General features: G+C 42.5%; 1 protein-coding gene across 4 annotated transcripts in view; it reads left to right on the top strand.

Annotated features, from left to right (window-relative positions):
- Positions 1-18,639, top strand: part of csnk1a1 (casein kinase 1, alpha 1) — a 30,146-nt gene extending 11,507 nt beyond the window's left edge. The window contains exons 5-11 of one of the 4 annotated variants that reach the window (XM_034093731.2): positions 9,040-9,123; positions 11,324-11,463; positions 11,569-11,647; positions 12,093-12,167; positions 12,250-12,356; positions 12,746-12,894; positions 17,939-18,639. In XM_034093731.2, the coding sequence (XP_033949622.1) occupies positions 9,040-9,123; positions 11,324-11,463; positions 11,569-11,647; positions 12,093-12,167; positions 12,250-12,356; positions 12,746-12,894; positions 17,939-17,946 (642 nt within the window). In that variant the 3' untranslated portion in view covers positions 17,947-18,639. Of the gene's footprint in view, positions 1-9,039; positions 9,124-11,323; positions 11,464-11,568; positions 11,648-12,092; positions 12,168-12,249; positions 12,357-12,745; positions 12,900-17,938 lie in introns of those variants that run through there. The other 3 variants (XM_034093733.2, XM_034093734.2, XM_034093732.2) reach the window with 3 other exon arrangements.
- Positions 18,640-19,147: the final 508 nt, after the last annotated feature.

Below are 19,147 nucleotides of genomic sequence, written 5' to 3'. Positions count from 1 at the left end.
TTCGCTTAGGCTTAAAACATCAGTGATTAATATTTAATGCAGAAAATGTGATATATTTTTCTAATTAAATACAATAAATGCAATAATTTAGGAGACAGATAAACAAAGAAATGTTTTCAACTTTTCAAATTGTCGGTAACATTTAAAAAATGTTTTACGTCTGTATAGACGTGGAGATAAATTGTTCCACCTCTGTTGTGAACTGTGCATGGACTTTGTTAGAACTCTTTTTTTTTTTTTTGCCAAAAGGCGACAATTTTGATCTCCAGTCCAAAATAATCTATAAATTGCAGGGGTAGACATTAAGGGTAAAATTTGGGCCGGTGGAATTGTATTATCACTGGCCCCACTATTGTAACCACTGGCATTAGTCCATTCGTCCAAAAAAAAATCGACTAATAATGAAGAAAATTAACACTTGTTGCAATAGTAATTTATGCACAAACTACATTACTACTTGTACTACAACATTTGAATAATCAGTTCTTCCTCATTTTCCTCAATTTGGTTTATTAAATAATTATATTGTTGTCATTGTTAAAAAATGTCTGCTATTATTATGAGTATTAGTATATTGTGCTTTCTGCCTTCCTGTCATCAGGAGTTAGAAATGTAATAGATTAGAACCTTCATTCTCCTAAACTGCTGGGACATTTCCCTAAAGCCAATACCTTTATATTTTCTACTCTTCACTTACTTGTCAGCATAGGTCGGCATTGATGTACAGAGCCGACAGACGACCTTGTTTATACTGGCATCATATTGAGTGGTGCAGTGACGTGCCCTAAAACCAGGAAGTAAGCTGCTGGGATTTCTCCATAGGATTTTTGAAAATAGCTGTAAATAAGGTCTGTGGAAAACAAACCTGTTTGACAAATGCACGTTTTGTTCAGCCGGATAATCTCCACATGTCTACCCTACTTTCATAATGTTCTAATCATAAATTATAAAAGGGTTTTAGGACGCGTCACTGCACCACTCAATAGAAGCCAACTCCATCGATCAAGCCAGCGTGGCTGAAACGTTCTCTCCCTCTTCTTCTCATACTCCCTGTCACTCTCCTTTTAACTCCTCCGGTGACTTTCTTTTATTTGAGGATTGTTTTTTGCCCGGCGCTTGGCCGGTTACCCAGGGCTCGAGCTTAAGGACGTCCCGTCGTCCCGAGGCCGAAAAAAATTGTGTCGGGGAGGATAACAAATTATTTTGGGACAAATTTGGGACGAGAGTTAAAATAAAAATACCCTACAAACGGCGATGAAAATGAAACCGACTGCACGTTTAGTGTAGCACACAGTTATTAAACCTCCTTGTGAACATAAACTCCATGATAAACACACACGCACAAAACATTTTGAAACCCGCGAAATACACACACATGTAGCTACAGCTGTTCCCGCAAATTCGCGGGTCTAGCTATGTAGCCTACTGAGTGTGTGTATTTGGCGGGTTGAGTGATGTACAATGACATCCCGTGGAGGAATTCTGAAATGTTTTACCGTTACATCACAAAAACGCACAGCAGAACCAGACCCTGGAGCGCCGGTCTCTTTATTTACTTACTCCTCTTCATCCCCTATGGGTAATAAGGCTGAGAAGAGAACCCTCCATCGTATTTAGTCCTTAGCAATATGCTGTGCCTCTCCCCATGTAGGGATGGGTACCGAGCCCCGGTGTTAAACGGGCCCCGGGCCGGAATTATTAAAGACAGTGGTAACGTTAAGCTCCGCCGTTATCGGACTTTTTATCGGTACTGGAGACATTTAAAAAATATGTCATGTATTATTGCTACATACACATTATATCGCAGTTTTAGTTTCGCCAACTCCGTTTCTAATATGCAATAAGACTACAACATGCGTCTATGATGTATTTTCGAGCTTTCCAATCCAGACGAGATCTCTCTCTCCCGTCTGTGTGCGAGGGGGCGGGGCAGTTTGTAAAGGATTATCATCTAATGATTTGTATGATTTATTTATGTTAAAGGTCACTTTGAATGATTTTAACTAATAATGTAGAAAAACTAACATTTTAAATTCGGGACGGTCCACATTAATTTCGGGACGGCTTAGATTGTATTTCGTGACGGTCCGGGAGCATGGGGAAATAAGTTAGTCGAGAGCCCTGCGGTTACCGCTGGTATTAAAAACATTTTGGCGAATGTTTAGGTGGCGCGAAAGTCTGTAGTGAACGAGCAGGCTCCCGCTCATGGGAGCCTGCTCGTTCACAAACAGCTGTTTTTCTGTGATCTGCAGCAAACAGCTGTTTGCGTTTCACCCAACAATGACAACCCTCACAAAACGCTATGTTGTAAAAAATAAACGAAACAATTTAACAAAATTGCTAGTCAAAATACCAATACCACAGGACCATTTTTTTTTTTTTTAAACCAATATTTTTAGTGGCCCGAGCGGGCAAGTGAAAAGTACGTTATGCTGGCCCGGGGTATCTAAATAATGCTTCCGGGCCAGCGGGCCATTTATAATGTCGAGCCCTGAGTTGGCTCTCTCTCGGCTGAAAGTTTCTCTTAAAGTCTTCTCTTAGGCCGAGTGTCTCTTCGTCTTTTAAAGCTCTGTCTGGGCTTTCCTCTGTGGAAGCTGTTCCTCAGATGTAACACTGGCATTTTCATTTTGCACTTCTATTTCTTCAGTCTTCTGCAATCATTCCAGGAAAAAGTCCCAAAATTGTGATTTCTTGACATGATATTTAAAAACAAAACAAAATCATTGGTCAAAGGATATTTGATATTTGATATTATGATTTAAATATTAAAACAAACATTTGTTTTGTTTTGTACGGCACTACAACAAATGATGCCAAATAAGGTAGCTCATTAATTTTGTCTCAGATATAAGGTCATTGAAATCAGATTTCCGCACAGCAGGCAAGGTTCGACAGTCGCACCACATGCGTCTGTAGATTTCTCCTAAATTCACCAAAAGTTAGCATTCTAACGTAACATAAAATACCGCGACCGCTTTTTGCACCATGTCAACAGAGATATCGTTGGAAAGCTGCGTCTCCTGCACAATCTCATCGCATCCAAATATGGTCATTTCCTTTGTATCAGCAACCAATCGTGAAAGCACAAAGGGGTCTTACCTTCACGGAGTGCGTCGAGGCGCAAGCTGTCATCCAAAGAACAGGAGGGTTTAGCTAGCGCCTCACAGCAATCTTTAAAGGTTGCTTTCTCAAAATGAGTTTTTTTCTCCTACTCGGAGTTCAAAATGTCCACTTCAGTAGCACATACATACACCAAACCTTCCAGTTATATTCCTATCAATATTATGAAGGCTTTTACAGAATGGTTTGTTCATATATCATTCATAGCCTAAAAACATGGCGAAAATTGATATTTTAGGGCTGTTGACTTATGGAGTGATAAAAAGAGATATCCAAAATCCCTTCTGTAAAAGCCTTGGATACTAATATGACTACAAAATGAAACAAGAATTTTGAACCTGGCTATATCCAAAGTTCAGATTTCGGTTCCTGAAATGTGTTAAAATATGCGCATATTTAATGAGATAATGGTTAATTTGCATATTTAAACATGCTATTTCAGAAAACTTGTAATACAAAAAACTATTGCCTTATTGTAAGTAATTAACTGGAGAAATTGCTAGCTGATATCTTTAAGTTAACAAAATGACCCTATTCACCTGGGGTGTCTCGCCTTAAAGGCACAAATGATAACTAGTGTTTGTTTAGTAGAGTAATACTGGGTTATGGAAAGCCATTTAGTAACATGTTTTATTTTAGGCACAAGTGGAATCAAAGTGTTCAAGCCAGGCTTAAGTTGAACTAACAATGCAATTCAAACAATTACATTGACATTTCTTCTGATGCTTTTTGTCTTTAATTTTAGGCTTTGTTCGTTCTTTGTGTGCTGCTATTCCAACTATTGGACTCGTCTCTTTCTGCTTCCATAGTTCACACTTTTTGTTCTCACAAGTGTCTTATTGCTATCAGTCTTATATTTGAATTAGGGATGTCCCGATCACCTTTTTTTGCTTCCGATCATTTGATTTTGACAATCTGCCGATACCGATTTCTCCCATTCCGGTCTTTATGCAATGCATTAAGAGAAAAAAAAGGTAACAGATAACGGCTGGTCATCCAACGCGATGAGTTCAGCTATCTTGGCTGTTATTCTTTTGGCCTTTTCACTGTTCTGGGGCAGTTTCTCTTTCCTCTTAAAAGTCTCTGAAAGTGTCGGTTGTTTCAGTGCCGTTACCCGAGTGGCCGCTGTGTACTCGTCGTGTTGTTGTTGGTGTTTGTTTCTCAGGTGGCGTATTAGATTGCTCGTGTTGAACATAGCTCTGTTCTTTCCACCACGCGGAACCTCCGACTTGCAAACATGGCATCTGGCTGTTACACTGCCTTCGCTTTCAATTTTATAATACTTCCAAACTCCTGACATTTTCTCTGTCCCGACTCCCGAGTCACCAGCTGAACGTAGCCTCTCGTTAGCTTACTGCTACTATTAGACACTGCGCCCACTCTGTTGCCAGATTTCAGAGAAATAAGCAACCAGGTCTATGAAAACAAGCCCAAGAGAAGCAACACATATATAATGTGTAATTTTAAACCAAAACTAAGTCCTCAGGATGACTTTAAGACGTGAACATTGTCATTTTTGTTTTGTAACATTAAATAATAAAAAAAAAAAATCCCGATCCCCGATTTTTGTCCTTCCTATCTTTTGAAAATCACGTGATCGGCTCCGATCCCCGATCACGTGATCGGATCGGGACATCTCTAATTTGAATGTATTCTCTATCATCGGTTAATGTTTGTAAAGTTAGGAGCTCTACAGACGCAACCAACAGTAGTACTAGATAGTTTACTTAGGGTTTTAAAAATGTTAAGCAACTAGTTAGTAGAACAACAATGTTTTATGATCTTTGAACCACGAATAATGGCATTATTGCTTACAAACATTTGCACGAGCTTTGTAATTAACATTAGCAACCTACTTGTCTTTAATCAAAACTAAACCATATTTTTCTCTTTTCAAACAACTCAACTTGCATCTCTCAGGAGGTTATTTACAATGTCTGAATAAATGTATAAATAAAATGAGTTGGGGTATTGAAAGGTAAAATATCACACACTTTTCAGCGCGTTTAACCACAGCTCTGTAGCAGTTCAACCTCATTTTGAATCTTCCTTCCACTCTGAACGCTGAAACCCTTTTCTTTCAGGGATGGTTCAGAGCTAAAGCCTGTTTGCAAACCTGTTATTCGTGTTTCCACTGCAGTGACGCTGAATTCTGGCCTTAAAAAAATGATTTAACTCTGACAAGAGAGCCTTACGTCAGAAGATGGGGGTAGGATTTATGTAAGCAACCGTTCATGGGGAGTATGACAAGAGCCCAATATAGTCGTAACGACAAGATCAAATAAGTGGCTAATGGTTGAACGGCATTACCAATCCCTAGATGTAACGCAGATGCTCCTTGATGGTGGTGAAAAGAGCTTAGTGGTGAAGTCATGACGTTGCAACTATTGGGCTTTAGTTGATGGAAAGTAAATGGGTTCTTGAGAGGTTGGCAAGATACACCATCTGCAAACCAACACTAGCCCCAGCACAGAGGTGAAACGGAGCTCATTTGAGTTGTAAAGGTGCATGATTGGTGCTTTGCCGGTTGAACTTTGATAGATTGGAACCAAGTAGAATTCGTTTTTAGATTGCAGGGGCCTTCGCTGCAGCCTCCCCTCACTCTGGAACTCCCTCCCCACCCAAGTCAGAAGCCACTCTTGCCTTCAACTCCTAATCCACTAACCCCTCACCCTTATTCCACCTAGCTTAGCATTTAGCACCAGGACAAGCGCTATAGAAATGTAATGTATTATTAGATGGAACTTTATGTTTTCAAGCTAACAACTACCGAAACAATGTCATTAAAGGGACATAGTTCTATTTTAACATTCAGTCAATTGTAGACGTGTAAAGCTAAATGAAGGTTTGCCCTTTTTTGCATGGCAAATGTATTAACCCAAAAGCGGGCGTCAGAGGATTGACAGCAGTCTCCTAGTGTAAATGATCATTTAATTGCACCCATTTGTTCATGTAAAAAAAATGTTTTGTTAGTATTTCATTGATAGTGCTCAAACTAAGAAAATAATGTTATTTGGGTAGAATGACTCTTGAAGCCGTTCCACACTAAATGCCTCCATAAATCCCTATTATTGTAAGATGTTTATAACTAGGGATGAACCGATTCATCGGCATGGTGGTAAGCCCCATTTACCACCATCGACAATAAGGTGAGATGCACTGATGGCAGTTTCCGGTGTTTGTGTTGCTCGGTGACTGGAAGGTGTTGCGTTACTGTTTTTAATATTGACATACCTTCATTTTGAAGGACTAACACACTGACTGAGGGCAGTCTGATGTAACTTTAAAGTCTGTTCGTATTATATGGAGCCCTTGCAGACAGGCAACGTCTGGTAGGGCTGCTCGATTATGGCAAAAATCATAATCTCGATTATTTGGGTCAATAATTGATATCACGATTATTAAAAACGATTATCCATTTACTTTGAAAACATCAATTTATTGGAGACATTTTTTTTTAACGGTATGTTTTAACAGTTGATTACTCTGAACTTTAAGTATAATTCAACTGAAAAACCAATAAAAATAAATAAAAAATCGTTTTTCGATTACGTTGTTTTCGTAATCGTTGCAAGCCATAATCGTAATTGCGATTTAAAATGCGATTAATTGAGCAGCCCTAACATCTGGTAGAGTTAAAGAATGGCATGTGTGTTGGAGCAACTTTCACATGATGTGAACTCGGCTGCACACCTGCTCTGATTTGTCCTGCTTTACCTTGCTACAAATGTTCATTTCTTGTGAGGGAGGGTTTAGACCAAAGTGAAAAACTTAAAATATACATTAACTGAATAATTACGATTTATTCTGTTCACATTTGACAGATGGTTAACATTACAGTTGGGTAGAAGAAAGTACATTCCCTCTTATTTTGTTGTACAGTAGAGGGAAGTTCATCTTAAAGCAAATCGGAGCTTGCTGTGTGTTCAAGGGACGGTTCACATTAGACCTGAGGCCATGCAAAGCATTCGATCAGGGTGTTGTTGCTGGTCGTTTTTCTTTCACAGCTTTGTGTTTCTGTTCAAAGGATGTAACGAGATCTAATACTTCGGTACCAGGTTGATGCCTGAAACCTGATGAAACCCAGTTTTCTACAGTAGTGAACATTGGGAAATCGGGACTCCAGACCAAAAAACCCAATAAGCATCTAATAATATATAGACAATTTAAGCATTTGTAGGCCATGATGTTTTGGGAGCATTAGCTCTTAGAAATTAAACAAGGTCTTTTTTTTGAGGGAGCAGTACAGTCAGCTAATGGTTTGGTTTGATTAGCAATAAATATCTGATGCTGCTTCTTTTGTGTCCAATGTGGCCGTTAACATTTCAGAATTGTGGCAGGAATGTTCTCTCTTCTTGCAGGTGGGCGGGAGACAGATCTGTATGAAGTACCTGAACGAAAACACACACAGGAATTGTGCTTGCAATCTTCCCTAGCTTGCGCATTTTGTTTTTTCTGTTTACGGTTTCAAAGGCAGTGTGGAATTGTAACCCTCCGTACCCACACAGTACTGTTGGCACTGCATCTCATCCATCAACCGGTTAGACTATTGATTATTCTACAAATGATACAGGAGGATGATTTCCCGCTTGTGCATTGTAGTGTACTTGATTTTTTGAGTCTTTGAAAAGAGATTTTGCAGAATAGATTTACGAAACAAGTCTGTAGCTTCAGCTGATAAACTAGTCATAAAATAATTAATGTCAACATGTGCTAGTGCTGATAATGATGTGCTTAGGACGAAGTGATCTGTTCGTTACCATGTCATGTGGTTAGTTTAATGTTATATATTGATTGAGCACTTTTTGTACGATAACATTTACTCGTATACTTTGATTGCATCATGAACACATCTGGTTCAGGTTAGTCTATGGCTGACGATGACTTGAGTCACGTGCTTGCAGTGTCAAACTGGTTCATGTTGTCTCTTAAAACTGATCGACCGTGCCCCAGACCAGTGCTAGGACCAAAAACGGTTTTGTTTTGTTTGGTAAAGAAAAGTACTAATGTGGAGTACAAGCTTGTCTTTGTAGAGCAGGGGCTGCTGCTGTCTGGATACAGTTGTTTCACGATACCTAAATTAATGTTAGTAGTAAATTGTGCTCCAGCACAGGATATGAGTGAAAATACTTTTCTTAAATGCCTTGCTGCGAAAAATATCACAATATGACAGCTAACCATATGCCTGGAACTTTCGTCCAACATAGTGACGGATAGGAAAGGGTTGGAGATGTTCGATCTAAAAAAGTTCTTTAGATGCATCTTAATGCGATATAGGTAACTATTTAATGTCACAATTAACAGCTGGCTCACCATACACTTTTTTTCCAATACTAACTCAACTCTAGGACAGACCTAACCTCAATATCTGTTTAGCTGCATATGATTGAAGAGACCACAACTCCCCATGTTACTGTTGTCCTGTGAACGTCTTGGTTCAGATGATATCCACTTCACTCTGCAGGGTGGAAGATGGACTACCATGGGCCCTTTACAATCTTCTGTCCAAACCCCCTCGCTCCCCAGGTCTTTTTCTAAGCCATGGTGTTGCCCGTCTGCACTGGCGTTTATAGTCACTGTCAGACATAATATTGAAGTTATCTCCATGTTTCCAGAGACACTAATGGCTTGTTGTACAGGGTTGATCTTACTGCGGTTGTCCTGACGGAAGAAATCAGTCATGTGGTTTCTTCTAGACTGATGGCCTGACTGATCACATCTGTACCACAAAGATTTAAACTGGATTTGTTTGCCTATGTAGTTCCAGCCTATCCTAGCTGTACAGGACACTGTTAGTTGTATCAATGGGAGAAAACCATGTGGGTGCAACCAGAAGTGCCTGTTGTACTCATGCTTACTGTGACTGAAGGTGGATAGAGGCTGTGATTTTGACCCCTGCCCCTCTACTGTCTGCCCTAGTGTTTAGACTCGTCAGTGGGGAAGAGGAAAAGAAGCTTGGCTGTTAGCTCCTCTCAGGACCCACCTTTCTCAGGATTAAACCAGGTGTGACCTTTACCACAACACCAGCTGCCTCACTACAGCAGTTGTTTGCTTTGCAATCATACCTAAATACACAGGTTTAGAGTGAGTCAGACCACCAGCACCCATATTACACTCATAATACCCAATGTATGTACTCCCACCCAGTATTCACTTCATTACAGTGGGGGAAGGAAACAACTTTTCCTAGCTTGGCCTAGGGAGTAGCTACTGTTTTTATTTGTAATAATATATGGTCCCAGTCCCTCGAATCATTGCTCAAATGGCTTCCTGTTGTCTCTGTAATGTGTTGTTCCTGATAGTAAGGAAAGGATCTTCAAGTCGAGTGCAATGATTGGCTATATATAGTCATTCAAGCCTAATCTCAGATTTGAGGAAGAGCTTGATTGAACCTGATCCTTGTATCATTAGATTGCAGACCGTTTGACTCGACCCTGTTTCTCCCAGAACTGATGTTTAATTGGCAAGCAGAGGGTTAATGCATAAGCAGGATGCTTCCGCTCCAAAAGGATGGACAGAAAAGCTCTGCAAATAACAATGTTATAAGACGCCTATACCACAAAGTCAAATGTATCACTTCAATTGTTATATTTAAAGTAAAACAAATGGCCCTTTTTATATCAAATGTGTCCACATTTTGCATATCGGCCTTAAAATATAAATTATTTTTAAGAAGGTGAAAGTTCCATGCAAGTCACTGAGATACACGACTACTGCAAAGTCGGATTTAAGCTGTCACTTTTGCTCGTTAAAGAAAAACCTTTACAGAAAAACTCCACTGCCAGCCTGGTTTTGCTAGCATCATCAATAATGATGAATGTGGTCATTGAAATATATTTGATCATGTGTTTGACGTGACCAGGGGGAGGGGGACCTAGACCGGTTTGTCTTGAGACATTGTGTAAGTTGCTATTTCAGATTGTCTGGTATGGTCACTTTTGATTGGAGCATGGACGAGGAATTTCTAGATGGTGTTTAAAGGGTTAATGTCTTGGTTGCCAAGCTCGTGTGTTTAAAACACCTTTTCAACACGGTTTCCCAATGGTATCGCATATAGTTGGACATCTTCCGTGTCACTCATGGTTGTTCCCCTTGTACCTGATTGGGTCTTACTGCATCCCTACTCGGTGTAGGACATCACATCCATATGTATTCTGTCCCTGGATTGAATGTCGATAGAAGCCCCGGTGTCAGGATACCTTAATGTTCGAGATCTGCTCTGCAAACATTTGAAAACAAAATGGCGAATACTATTCAAATGAGTAACAGACTTGTTTGTAAGATGAATAAAACCTTACTTTCAGGGTGAAGTGTTTAGAGATCTTATGGGCCTCTAGCGACCAGCAGCTGCATTCTGAGCAAACTCAAACCTGGAGGGTGGTGTGTGACATTGGTCACGGAATGAGTTTAACCTGGTGAGGTGTGTCTTTTACTTTAATTACACCAGTAGGTGTACAAAGTGACAGCTCTGGCAAAGAGCGACTAAAGATATGGATTATAGGGCTTATTTAGAGTCGTGTTGGATGTGTGAAGATGGATAAGCACAAAGAGCCCACAGTCTGCCCTGTTGAACTCTTGTATCGCGGAAACAGATCTTGCTACTTGTTTCACATGGTCATTTGTTTGTGCCTGTAAACCCCTTAATAGCCTTGTTGTCTGGATGTTCATATTAGCAGTGAACATTCATGCATGGTGAGGTTGGACTGGTTGTTTATCTTTGGTGTTACACTTGTACATAGTCACCGATAATAACTCGAATGTGTCCCGCTCTTTATTGTATGAGCCATTGCATTACGAATTACAGATGTTTCATTTTGACAACATGTGACACAGGAAAAAGATGCTCTCATAACATAACGACATCTGTGGTAACTTCATTATGAATACTTTTTGTAAGAAATATCAAGAGGTTATATAAAAGAATATACAGAAGGAGTGAAACAGGTGGCTCGTGGCCTTTCTCACCACCCTGAAGCTCTGCCAGGTGTTTGTGTTGATAGGACACGATGGAACTCGGATCTCCTCAATCAATGCAGTTGGTCATAGTTTTCAACATTCATATTTTAAAGCAGGGCTCAGCTGATTGTCTGTTTTTAATATAAGGATGTTTAATATAGTGCATCTCCATATTTGATGAACTATTGTCATTTGTCAGTGTGAAGTCCGTGATGGATAACCAGCATGTGTTCTCTCCCTCTCTCAGCTGTTCCTTATTGACTTTGGCTTGGCGAAGAAGTACCGAGACAACCGAACACGGCAGCACATCCCCTACAGAGAAGACAAGAACCTGACTGGCACAGCCCGCTACGCCTCCATCAACGCACATCTGGGCATTGAACAGAGGTCTGTGCACACATTTGACTCTCACTCCACTTTTCTGAAAAGATGCATGTAAACGTATGCAGCCATGCTTTTGTTCTCGGCAACTAACATTATTTCTGTATGCAGCCGCCGTGATGACATGGAGTCGCTGGGCTACGTGCTGATGTACTTCAACAGAACCAGTCTGCCGTGGCAGGGATTAAAGGTATGGAAACATCACCCATGGCAGCAATACTCGCCTCTATTCTCAGAATGTTTTGATGGTCTTTGTGTGGTGCCTTTTCAAGTGTAGCTTTATTTGGTTGGAGCGTCATGAACTCTGTGTCACACGGTTCAGACGGTCTTTTGTGAATATGGGTGCCGGTCCACTTGATGTGCGATCGGAAGAGAAGTGCAGAGGGCAGTTACACTTGTGATGAAATACAATGTGGATACTGAAGATATGCTATTTGCACAACACAGCATTCCCATTATAGAATGTTTATGCCAATGAGCGCAATCGTTACTACAGGTTTTTTAGTTCTTGTAGAGCGCTGACCTGTTTATAAACGAGCCTTGCTGAGGAACGGCAACACTGAGCTGTGGGGCAAACCTGATGGTTGCTCTGCTGCATGTCTCGGAGCGTTGCTGATGTTGTGTCTATTTGTCAGGCTGCCACGAAGAAGCAAAAGTATGAGAAAATCTCTGAGAAGAAGATGTCCACCCCTGTCGAGGTCCTCTGTAAGGTAAGAACCTGTCGATGAAGGAGCGTGATACAAGTTCCTCCTGCACTTTCACACGACTCAATGTATGACTGGATGTTTTCAGGGCTTCCCAGCGGAGTTCGCCATGTATCTGAACTACTGCCGCGGCCTGCGCTTTGAGGAGGCTCCAGACTACATGTACCTGCGCCAACTGTTCCGCATCCTTTTCAGGTAAACACACATTCTGCACATACACTAGGGAAAGGACATTTTTGCCGTGGCATGTCTTGACGCCCGGGTCGATGCGGGTCAGTCTTCGGGACCACTTGGGACAAAATGTGTTGTAAACAAATTTGGCAAATATTCACCAGAGGCAGCAGCAGTCCATCTTTGTGCTGATAAAGTGATGCCGTCACAGCTAATAAATGCTTACGTCTTGGTCTATGATTTATGTAGTATACATGAACAGATGAAGCTCCATTGGGTGCAGAACAGTTTCTGTTCTTTCACCATATTCTGTGTTGGTTTTCTTCCTGCTATTCTTAAGGACTTCCTCCGCTTCAAGCAGCTGACTGTTGTTAATATTGTGCTGGCATTGTGTTTCTATTTTATTTCTGAAGGACTCTGAACCACCAGTATGACTACACATTTGACTGGACCATGCTGAAACAGAAAGCAGCCCAGCAGGGGGCCTCCTCCGGGGGCCAGGGCCAGCAGGCACAAACGCCCACAGGCAAGCAAACTGACAAACCCAAGCCTAACATGAAAGGTTAGTAGCAAACAGCCAAGCGACGTTTATTACAGACACCAATTGCTCATATATATATATATATATATATATATATATATATATATTCAGTTTAGTAAAAAGGGAGTACTTTAGATACTGTTTTATATCCTAGCCCACACCCCAGTGCCCTTTTTATTTATTTTTTTAAAAGATTAAAAACACAAAATTTGAACTCAAAAGCAAAAGTAGCTAATTATTCCTTTTTGAATAATGAAGCCAAACAGTATTACAAGTTTTAGGAGGCACCTTTTTTAAAGAACAGAACATCCCAAATAAAACAATTTAATACAATTGGTCTGTCTTGCAGAAGCAAGCACGTCCTTGGGGAATTTGACTACTAACTTTGTTGCCATGCTATTCTGTTCCTTTTGTTGGGGTTGGAAAACAGGCTCTTTGTCACCACACTGTTTTAATGCTGACCAACTTCCCAGCCCTCCTCTGACCCTCTGCAGTCTCTTTATTAACACTTCCTCTCTAAACTGGAGCTTGTTAAAGACCTATTCTCTCCGCTTCCTTCCTCTCTCAACCCTTGTGTGTTTGACTGCAACATTATTCAGGATTCTTATAAAGAACCCTGAATAATGTAATACAAATCTTAAAAAGTCTTACATTTGATAATCAGAATTTAAGGCATTAAAACGTCTTAAATATGTTTTGTTTTTTTTTTTGTTTTTTTTTTGGTATAGATAAGAAAGGTCTTAAATATGATTTAGAAGGTCTTAAAAATGATGGGATTTGAAAGGTACTTCTGTGTTGCGATAAATGTGTTTTGGGGGAAATGTCCGTGCTGCAAAGTAACCAGTACGGTAATAGCCTTTCAGTTCCCCCGGCCCCTTATTTGAGAACACCCAGCTCGTAACCTAGCAACCCCAAGCTTCAGCTAGCGGCAGTCAGAAACCCATGTATCTTCGAATCACAAATAAATATGGGGAAGTGTAAGTTCAACCGTATTTGGTTGGAAAACATAGAATGTAGTGCTTGGTTGAAACCAGTGGAGGGGACGTGTCTGAAGCCCGCCGCACCTTTTGCAAAGAAATGTAGCGCTTTTTTTTGTGCAAATGTGGCGTTGGCTAGTGCAGCAGCTCCCGCAACAACATCGGGGATAATGGACCTCCGTGCGACGTGTGGGTCTGTCAACGCTAAAAGTGGAGGTGCTGTGGACGCTAAATACCGTAGCTAAACACCAATCATACAACCGCAACGATGAAAGATTGTAGCCAAGGCAGCAGAGCTCAGAAGATAGCTCTTGTTTGACACACACACACACACACACACACACACACACACACACACACACACACACACACACACACACACACACACACACACAGTTTTTGGCTAACACAGTTCTGTGTACTGTTATGTTCAGTCATCGTTCTTATGTTGAAATACATTTACTTTGTAAGTAATTATGGGAAGTATTTCTTCTTTCATAGCCATTTTCCTTCATACTTTCTTGCCGTGAAATAGGTCTTAAATCCTATTCAAAGTGGTCTTAAAATGTCTTAGATTTGAGTTGGTGAAACCTGCAGGAGCCCTGAGTACTGATCACACCTGGTGTCATGCAGGTGAGGCTCAAGGAGTATCGGCTCCTCAGGGCTGAAGGTGTTCCGTCACTATCCCCACTCTCCCTCTCCTTTGTGGCGAACACCACTCCGCCCCGGGGTGTTCCTGGGGGAAACGATGATAAATACATTAAGTTACTAGTAATAATAATAATAACTCGCCATAAGGAAAGTTGTAGTGAGTGTTTCGAGACTAATTTCAACAAGCCTGTCCACCAGAAGGAATGTCTCCTGAAGGCATTGTGGTGTGGTGCAACATGGGATATTACCCCCATGTGAAGGCGGTGTGCAAAACATAAAATAAGTTTGGGAAACATTTTTCAAAAAGTTATCCTTTTTTAAAAATAAAATATATTTCAGCATTTAATGAAGTGCTGCAACATTTTTATCATTCTAATTGTTAAAACTTGAAATCTAATATTATTATTTTGTATGCTAGTTCCACGTATTGGTGGTCGGCTTCTGTGATTGCTAATAATTGGTATTGAAAGAATTGTCTCACCCCTTAATTTCTGTGGATAGTTGGTACACCATTAACCAGGGACTGAGCCGCTCTGTGGACCGCAGACCCCCCTCCCCGGTACCGATGCTGCAGCTGCAGATAGAATGTTGATGCACTGCAGAGTGATGGAACAGAGCTCGAGGGGGGCTCTGATAGTGGAGAGGTTAGGCCCCGAGCAGCACACATTTCTAGTCTCTCTCTCTCTCTGTGGGGACAGGAAATAGAGTTTAATGCCGGGGTGTTTCAAGTAGAAGTGTTAATGAAATAAAGACTTCTACTTCCAAAGTAGCCTCCCCACTTCACAGCGTCATCGATGGGAGCTCACCTCGTCAGTACTTAGGTCGTGCTTACTTTGACTTTGTTTTGTTTCTCCTTTTTCAGTTTCTGTTCAGTAACATGTCATCTTTTGTAATGTTTTGTTTTCAGTGATTATATGATCTATTGTTTTATGGAATCATATTGCATTTCCAGTAAGCGGGCAGTGACGGCACGGAACGACCAGGTCCTTCACAGATCTGACATGAAAGCAGATGTTCAAATTGGAGACACCTATACGCTCCCAGATACCGCCGCGCTAAACCACCACTGATTAACATGGCTGCGTACTTTTAGCTTTTTCTGTCCATTTACTTTGTTCTACGTTCAGAAAGTAATGAGTTGGCTTCAACAGAATTCTAGCGTGAAACAGTTTAAAGGAATATGACAGTGGTCCGGAAACCAAACCAACCTAATGGAAAGTAGATGAATGATCCTTCAGACGGCCTGTTGAACCTGTTCTGCGCTCCTCGCCCTGCGGTCAGTCAGTCGTCCTGATGCAGCGTCACCTCCTCGCCCTGCGGTCAGTCAGTCGTCCTGATGGAGCGTCACCTCCTCGCCCTGCGGTCAGTCAGTCGTCCTGATGCAGCGTCACCTCCTCGCCCTGCAGTCAGTCAGTCGTCCTGATGGAGCGTCACCTCCTCGCCCTGCAGTCAGTCGTCCTGATGGAGCGTCACCTCCTCGCCCTGCAGTCAGTCAGTCGTCCTGATGCAGCGTCACCTCCTCGCCCTGCAGTCAGTCGTCCTGATGCAGCGTCACCTCCTCGCCCTGCAGTCAGTCAGTCGTCCTGATGCAGCGTCACCTCCTCGCCCTGCAGTCAGTCGTCCTGATGCAGCGTCACCTCCTCGCCCTGCAGTCAGTCAGTCGTCCTGATGCAGCGTCACCTCCTCGCCCTGCAGTCAGTCGTCCTGATGGAGCGTCACCTCCTCGCCCTGCAGTCAGTCAGTCGTCCTGATGCAGCGTCACCTCCTCGCCCTGCAGTCAGTCGTCCTGATGCAGCGTCACCTCCTCGCCCTGCAGTCAGTCAGTCGTCCTGATGCAGCGTCACCTCCTCGCCCTGCAGTCAGTCGTCCTGATGCAGCGTCACCTCCTCGCCCTGCAGTCAGTCGTCCTGATGCAGCGTCACCTCCTCGCCCTGCAGTCAGTCGTCCTGATGCAGCGTCACCTCCTCGCCCTGCAGTCAGTCGTCCTGATGCAGCGTCACCTCCTCGCCCTGCAGTCAGTCAGTCGTCCTGATGCAGCGTCACCTCCTCGCCCTGCAGTCAGTCGTCCTGATGGAGCGTCACCTCCTCGCCCTGCGGTCAGTCAGTCGTCCTGATGCAGCGTCACCTCCTCGCCCTGCAGTCAGTCGTCCTGATGGAGCGTCACCTCCTCGCCCTGCAGTCAGTCAGTCGTCCTGATGCAGCGTCACCTCCTCGCCCTGCAGTCAGTCGTCCTGATGCAGCGTCACACGGCGCTGACGGAAACGGCTCATCAGAAGCTGTTCCAACACGTCTCACTCCACTTAAAAAGTGCATTTTTGCTAGCAATAATAACCATATGTCAAGATTAGTCAACAGGCTGAGGTAAATGATCCCCACGTCAAACTGTTGGTACTTACTGACATACTTAAGAGGCCATATTCTTATTTGTTTTCACGACAGTGCTGTCAGTTCACATTTCCATGATAATGAACAGGCATGTGTTGAATTAGTGTTTGAGGGAATGCAATGTTTAAAATGCTGAGCAGAGGGCACGGCCTGTCATACCTGAGTGGATCACACACACCCTGTCATACCTGAGTGGATCACACACACCCTGGGTGTGTCTTAAAGTGGCAGAACCTTAACCTGCTGCTCTGGCTTATTCATTGAATTTAGGCTTGCAATAAATGTTAAGCATTTTTAAATGTAAACAAAAAGAATATCGCTTTACTTCCATGTTGTGCTATATTCCTTCTATTGTATAAAAAAAGCTCTTCACTTTCAGGGCACGGCAGGAGTTGATCAGAGCGTAGTGTTTGATGTCCTGACCCAAGGGAGTGTCAAACATGCTCTGTGTGCTGATGCATGCAGCACTGCGCCACCGGGGTCAGAGCACATGTCGTCTCAGCTTGTGCCTTGGTCCATCGTTCTATTAGTTTGATCACAATTCAAAATGGTCCGTTTCATTTACACCATTAAACCACCTGATTGCAACATGCCTAACTGAGTAGTGAATGGACGTGGTTTATCCACGCAGCCCGTCCTGTGGCACCACGACGTTCCTCTTGCTCGAGGGCTGTGAGGGAGAGCTGATGGCTCCTCTGTCGCCGGTGTGCGTCTGACTGACACATTCTGCATCGGTTGTGCACATGCGCACACGCTTCACCGGTCTTGTCCGTGTTGGCTCAGGTTGTAGTCCTGCATCATAGCACGTGAGTCTCGCAGCCAAAGTCCCTCTCAGTGAAGGCACCGGAGGGTTCTGCCTTATTGTCATTGCAGACAATGCCATGCTGTACAACATGTATTATTATTATACTCTTATATCGGCCCGTTTCTGGGGCCTTTGAGCTGGACTCTTCTCCTCTGTGTAGCCTCTGCACTCTGCTGTAATGTAGCATCCTGTACTCTGCAGTGTGTGTGTGTGTGTGTGTGTGCTAACTGCGTTTCTCTGTCTGTAGGTTTCTGAGGCCCACAGCAGGGAGCAGCAGTGTTGGTGACCAGGACCAACAAGTCTCTCTTCCTGGACAAGCGACAAACAGAAAGTCTGTGTCCCCTTCCATAATAACTATCTATGTAATGGAAATGTATAGATTAACACACGCCTTTGTCAGCTGTGTCATCTATATATTCATATGTATATATAATAAAACTCTGCACTCCGAAAGAAAAGGAAGAATGAAAAAGCAGGTTTTTTTTGGATGTGGAGGCTGTAGCCCCCTGCCCCCGCCCCAGACCCCCCACCCCATCCACCCCTGTCTGCCCTTCTTTCAGTGTTGACTTTTTGTAAGGTTTCTTTGGAAACTGAAGTTAAGAAGATAGTCAGCTGGCCCCCTTTTTTTCTCTCCCAGTGGAACCCTCTCAGCATCTTCTCCCCTCTTCACTCCTCAATTTTTTCACTCCCTCCTTTCCAGGCAAATGTCAACATGAAAATTGTTTTGTTTAAAAAAATCAAAATGTTGGATTTTCTTTCTTGTTTTCTTTTTGTTTTCCTATGGTGATTAGGAGTTTGCCTGTCTACAATATAAGCAGCGGATGGCAACAGTCAATGGTAGAATGATACTCTGGCTCTCTCCCTCTCTTTAGAGCTCTGAATTATTATTAAATCTGTTGTAAAATGGTCTTCTCCAAAAATACCAATAAAAACATTACATAACTCAGACTTCCAAGCACATGTCATTATCAAGTGTCACAACTGCAGGTGACTCGTTATCAATGGAGGATGTGGAAGAATGGACAGCGAAGCATCTCCTGTTCTCTGGCAGTTATTCTGAGGACAACCTCGCATCATGTCCTTTAGCATCCACGTTGCATCCACGTTGCATATCACTGCTCACGTCACTGTTGGTATATATACATATTACAGAATTGGAGAATAATTAAGAAATTGCCAAGATAACATTATTTTTGAGTAATCAAATATAATACAAACATACCGGAGGACAACAGACGCATAATGTCCTTTAACAACCACGTTGCATCATCACTGCTCACAGTGAGGGAAGGCACACCGGAATAAATCCCCGAGGGAAGATTACGCCAATGAAGCCGCTGACGTCACTTCGTCTTCTTCTGCTTTGGGTTAACTGGCAGGCCGCAGACAACTTCACGGCGTATACTGCCACCCGAAGTCCCCGGAGGGAGTCCCAGCCGCTTCTACTGAAGCCTTC

Source organism: Pseudochaenichthys georgianus, chromosome 10, assembly GCF_902827115.2.
Source record: "Pseudochaenichthys georgianus chromosome 10, fPseGeo1.2, whole genome shotgun sequence".
In the NCBI taxonomy this organism is placed as follows: domain Eukaryota; kingdom Metazoa; phylum Chordata; class Actinopteri; order Perciformes; family Channichthyidae; genus Pseudochaenichthys; species Pseudochaenichthys georgianus.
This window is presented reverse-complemented; position numbering and strand designations above follow the sequence as displayed.